The 6,000-nt window shown below is 47.7% G+C and overlaps 1 protein-coding gene across 1 annotated transcript in view; it reads left to right on the top strand.

The window, feature by feature from the left end:
• Positions 1–260: 260 nt before the first annotated feature.
• The window catches only part of LAMA3 (laminin subunit alpha 3), a 245,708-nt gene continuing 239,968 nt past the window's right edge, over positions 261–6,000 (top strand). Inside the window, exon 1 of the mRNA XM_055324044.1 lies at positions 261–754. Coding sequence (XP_055180019.1) covers positions 458–754 — 297 coding nt within the window. The 5' untranslated portion in view covers positions 261–457. The remainder of the gene's footprint in view (positions 755–6,000) is intronic.

Raw genomic sequence — 6,000 nt, 5'->3', positions numbered from 1 at the left:
GGAGACTTGTCCGGGAGACCACAGTGTCTTTGATGTAAGCTCTGCAGGCAGTGCCAGTTTGCTCTGATGCCTCACCCAAGCCTTCCCCCTTGTCCGAGGTCGGGAGCTGGCTTTCACGCGGGGTCTGAGACGGTGAGCCGCTGGAGAAAGGAAATAGTCTGATTAGTGCGCCGGGCGTGGGAAGGTGGGGCGGGCCCGGCCCCCCCTCAGCCGCCAGGGTGAAGCCCGGGAACGCCTTTGCTCTCCCCGCTCGCGGAGGCTGCAGGGCGCAGCGCGCTGCGTAGACCCGGGGTGCGGGCCCGAGGCTGGCACGGCGGCTCCTGCTCCGCTGGGTGCCGGCTCCAGCGCCGCGGGTCGCACAGCCGCGGGCTCCGGGCGCCTGCAGAGGGTGCGCAGAGCGGCCGCCGCCCACCCCCGGCGCCGAGCTCGCTGCTCCCCGAGGATCACGCGCTGCAGGATGGCGGCCGCGCGGGCTCCGGGCTGGCCATCGAGGCCAGTCCTGCTGCTGCTGCTGCTGCTGCTGCTGCCGCCGCCGTCCCTGCTGCCCGCCGCGAGCACCGCTCGGGAGCCCCGGGCCGCGGCCCGGCTCAGCCTGCATCCGCCCTACTTCAACCTGGCGGAGGCGGCGAGGATTTGGGCCACCGCCACCTGCGGGGAGCGGGAGCCCGGCGGCGCGCGGCCCCGGCCCCGGCCCGAGCTCTACTGCAAGCTGGTGGGGGGACCCACCGCCCCGGGCAGCGGCCACACCATCCAGGTAAGGTCCCGGGGGCGAGCTGGGGGTGCCGGGTTGGGGGTGGGGGCGGAGCGTCCCCCCACGCTGGCCAGCGACCCGGAGCGGAGCGAGGGGGACCGTTCCCCGCGCTCGCGGGCGTCCCAGGCCACCAAGAAGGGCTCCCGGGCCCCGCGCGGGCCGGCGACCCCGCGCGGTGGGCTCGGTGCCCGGGGGCGATCGTGCCGGAGCTCCGCCCGGGCCGGTTCGCCGCCGGCGGCCGGGACGAGGGGAGCACGCGAGGGGAGCGAAGGCTGAGGTTCGGGGTGCGGGCGCGGAGGAGAAACGTCCCCAGGTGCGCTCCGGAGCGCATGCAGCCGTCGCCCCATCCTGCCTCCGGCACTCAGGTGGCGCCTGGCCAGGCCCTGAGCGCCCCTCGGCTTCCCTGGCGCGCCTCCTTCCCGCAGGCCCTTCTTGCTCCCCGACCTTGTCGGAGAAGTTGGTGGCAGTGCGTTCCCCGGGCGTGTTTGCAGAGAACTTGGAGGTTGTATCGGTAGCATCGCTCCGATGTCACGGAGGAGACGCGCCTCAGCGCGCTGCCTGCAGTGCCGGCCTCCAGGGTCCCTGGGGCGAATGACACTTGAGATGGACACGGCGCTCCGAGGAGATGGACATCGGACTCATCCCGCGAACACCTGGTGTAAATGGTCGTGTTGCTGGTGCTTCGCCAGCATCGGGAGGTGCGCCCAGGTCTCTGGCACACGACCCTGAGGACCGCGCTGGGACCCGGAGCCCGGGAGCAGGTTAAGAAACGTGGCTGCGTCTCAAAGTGGGGCAGCGGGATTTGAACCCAGTCCTGACTTGAAATCCTCTTTCCACTGAGCCATAATTCATAATTGCCTCCCTCATTCTACTGGGAAATATTGCTGAGGAATAAGAAAGTGTTGCCGGAAGAGGGAGTAATTTTGGAGTTTGGACTCCGAAAGCAAAAGATTATCATTGAGAATCTAGGTCGGTGTTTTAGAAACTTTCGCTTGTGCACGTCAAATCGTTGAACGTGCAATGCCAAGAGGTGCTTATTTATTTATGAATTATACGCATGTATTTTCTTTACTAACAGCACCAAAGAATTTTGCTTTCTCTAAATATTTAATTTGTGATTGTGTATAACTACTTATAAATATACAAATATAATTATGGATATAATTCTTTTTGACAAGTTTAGGTCAGCACTTATGATCCAACAATTCAAGGTTGGTTTTACATTTATACTTGAAATTAGTCATTGTAGCTGAAAAGATATCTCAAAAATATGCAGATTCAAGGAGGATGGCCTTGACCACTGAGCTCCAGAACCAGCTGCGTAATTCACAGAGCGCCATGCAAAATGAAAATATAGGGCGCTTTCTTGAAAAATTATGAATTTCAAGATGGTGATAGCAGACCATTACGTTAAGTGAGTGGCCTTTACGAGCATGGGATTCTGTGTAACTGTACAGGTCTGACACTGTCTGAGTTCACTAAATCATGGTATTCATATTTCTGCCCCATCCTTTAATTATTCTAAAAATTTTGTAAAGTAGACACTTGGCCAGGCAATGTTTGCTTTTCAAGTGGCATGCAGTACTTCTTGATAGGACGGTAATATGCTTTAACGATCCAAAACTCCCCGCAAGTATTTTTTTGAAAATATTAAAATATATTATAAAATTCTGTGTCCATGTTTTTAAAATGTGCAAGTAGGACAACTTTCCAAAACTCCCCGCAAGTATTTTTTTGAAAATATTAAAATATATTATAAAATTCTGTGTCCATGTTTTTAAAATGTGCAAGTAGGACAACTTTCAGAGTAACACAGTTCCGTCTTTTCAACAAAAAAAAATTAAAACATTTCCAAACATCTGTTTTCCAAAACAGTCTTTTCAAAGTGTGCATTTCTTTAGAATCATACTTTTTCATACATTGTTGAAACAACACCTTTACTTTGGTAGGTGCCTCCATTTTTTGTAAATGTTTATCAGGTACTGTATTACTGGCAGCTACTTGTCATCCCAGAGGAAGCAAATTTGGAATTTCTTGTAAAAAAAAAATGTGACTCATTATTAAATTTTAAAGTCTCACTCTTTTTTTAAAAAAAAGATTTTTATTTATTTATTCACAAGACACACACACACACACACAGAGGTAGAGACACAGGCAGAGAGAGAAGCAGGCTTTCCATAGGGAGCTGGAAGTTGGACTCCATCCAAGGATCCTGGGATCAGGACCTGAGCCAAAGGCAGACACTAAACCACTGAGCCACCCAGGTACTCCTAACTTTTAAAGTCTTTTAAGTACTTTACCATGAGATAAGCAGTGACTCCATGTCATCCAAAGGATTTCTTTGTCACTCCTCATTTTAGGATAAGGTTGGAACTGTTCTACTACTTAGGAGAATAGAATCCGCATGTCCACTTAACCAAGCTCACGTCAGCGTCAGTGTGTAATGGTCAGATGACAGTCTGCTGGATCCCCTCCTCTTTTTCTCTTGGGCAGACAGTCAAGACCATTGTGACCAACTGACTTGTGGACTGGGTAAAGGCCCTAAGCAATCTGCACATTACATATGAGTAAAACTGAATTTCTTCATTTTTAAGTAAAACAAACAAGTTGTAATATTCCCTCCTGGCAGCCAGTTAGATTGCCTGGCACGTCCAACTTTGGAGAGAGCTGTTTTGATCCTGGGAAGGGTAAATGCAAAGGGAAGGAAGGTATCAAGGAAATTTGTAACTGTTTCCTCTCCCCTAGATTTGTCTAGGAATGGGCCAACCTTCATTCTCCTAAACTGTTATTTTCTTTTGAGTGCTCCTAGGTTGATACTACATTCCTGGAAGTCCAGGAAAGTCATATTTTCTGTGCTGAGTTTCCAGGATAGGTCCTTAAACTTTGGTTCACAGTTCTAGATAGAGTCGGAGGTGGCTTTTCTGAGGTCATTCAGTAGACTGCATTTCTAGGTCAGGGAATAGCCTGTGGAAAAAGAATGCCATCTGGTGTTATGCCTTATTCCTCCCCAAAGATAAGGGGTGAACAAGAGCTCTGGTGAATAGTGCTTTCTGCTTTCACAGTCGAGGGCTTGAGATGGACTGATTGCTGATGTGAGAGGCTCTTACCTAATGAGGACAGAACTGTGTTGGAGACAAGATGGGGAAGGGGAGTTCTAGAAGCCCTGTATTGGCAGCAGCTGGTACAGATCCTTTCTCAGGAAACTGAGGGGTGATGGGAGAAGGGTGGGAAATTATGATTGATCAGTTGGTTGTACCCGAATGATGATTATCTTGATTCTGTTTATACAGCTCAAGATGGGAAATGGAGAAGGGTTAACAAAAATAGTTCTTTTTCTTTGAGCTTTCTAAAAATAAATCTTTAGGGCTAGCCAGGATTTAGAATTTCAAGCCAGAAGAAATTTGCAAAAAAATGTAAAAAATGAATAAAAGTCATATCTTAAAATAAAACCTGGGTTTATGGTCCTGACTATAAATAATAATGCTGATTCTTGAATGATAGCATGTGTCAACAGGGAGGGCATTTTTAAAGTTTGAATTTTATTTATTGTGTGAAAAATGTTCATTGTGGTTTCTCTGGGCTTAAAATTTGTTAAATAAGATTTTATATACTTGTTACTGCTCAGACATTAAGTTTTTGATATTTGAGAGCTCTGTGATTCAGGGATTTTGTCTGTCTGGTTCACTACTGTATCCTATGCTTAGCACAAAGCCTGGAAGAGTATATATGCTCAGAAAATATTGAAGGAAAGGATGTGGAATGAAGACAGAGCTAGAGGCTATAAAGAAGTTAATGTAGGGGCACCTGGGGGGCTCAGTGGTTGAGTGTCTGCCTTTGGCTCAGGTTATGATCCTAGGGTCCTGAGATAGAGTCCCACATCAGGCACCCCACAGGGAGCCTGCTTCTCCCTCTGCCTGTGTCTCTGCCTCTCTCTCTGTGTCTCTCATGAATATGTAAATAAAATCTTAAAGAAGTTAATGTAAAGGATAGACAAGAAAAATGCACAAATAATTCTGTTCTGCTAAGAAGTAATTACCACTGAAATCTGTCACATTTTATTCTTCAATTTTATTTTATTTTTTAAAGATTTATTTATTCATTCATGACAGAGAGAGAGAGAGAAGGGCAGAGACACAGGCAGAGAAAGAAGCAAGCTCCTCGCAGGGAGCCGGATGTGGGACTCCATCCCCAGACACGGGATCACGCCCTGAGCCAAAAGCAGATGCCCAACCGCTGAGCCCCCCAGGCGTCCCTATTCTTCAATTTTCTTTTTAAAAGATTTTTATTTATTTATTCATGACAGAGAGAGAGAGAGAGAGAGAGAGAGAGAGGCGGAGACACAGGCAGAGGGAGAAGCAGGCTCCATGCAGGGAGCCTGACGTGGGACCCGATCCCGGGACTCCAGGATCACGCCCTGGGCTGAAGGCGGCGCTAAACCTCTGAGCCACCGGGGCTGCCTTATTCTTCAATTTTAAATGTTCACTTACCTATGGATCAAGAAACATTATTATTTACTGATGTATGATAGAGATGATGGTAAAACATGGAAGGCTGTATTGAAAATATAACATTGTGGTTGGTTTAGCTGGCACAAACACTATACTCACAAGGAATGAAATGAACATATTTACCAAACATACGATGTCAATTTTGTATACTGAAGTTCAACATATCTTTTGTCACGTTCCTTCATTACATTATAACTTACGCACAGGAACGTGTATCTTGCCTGAGTGACTGGTAGGGAAGTGCACACATGTGAGTTACAGCCAAGAGCAAGAGTGCTTGCCACAGAGCCATCTAGGTTGTGTGTTTGTGTAACTTGGACAAATCTCCAATAAACAGGAAACTCAGTTTCACTAAAGCTGTTTATAGAACCATTGTGAAAGAGAAACCATTTGTGAGCTTTTCAACAAGGGCCTTTTCCTTTGTGAAACTGGTAGGAAAGTCTTGAGCAAGGGCTCAGAAATCAAAGACATTTACTCATCTATTGATATATTTGTAACAATTCTTAGCACAAGCTATTTTGAGACTTCAGACAAATGACTACAGTCAGCAATTTAAAGATGAATGATCCTTTTTAAAAAATTATTAACCTAATTGTTCTGCATTTCTGAACGCTAGCCAAAGTTTAGCAATGAAGGCTTATGTACAAATCATTCGAAGAAAACAAACATAAATGTTTTCTTTTGGAGAGCCACCTTCACTCACTAGCAAAGGAACATGGTTCCACACACCAGAATGGCAGC

The sequence above is a fragment of the Nyctereutes procyonoides genome, unplaced genomic scaffold (assembly GCF_905146905.1).
Source record: "Nyctereutes procyonoides isolate TBG_1078 unplaced genomic scaffold, NYPRO_anot_genome, whole genome shotgun sequence".
NCBI classification, from domain to species: Eukaryota; Metazoa; Chordata; class Mammalia; order Carnivora; family Canidae; genus Nyctereutes; species Nyctereutes procyonoides.
The sequence above is the reverse complement of the archived record's forward strand: the minus strand, read 5'-3'. Positions and strand labels throughout refer to the sequence as shown.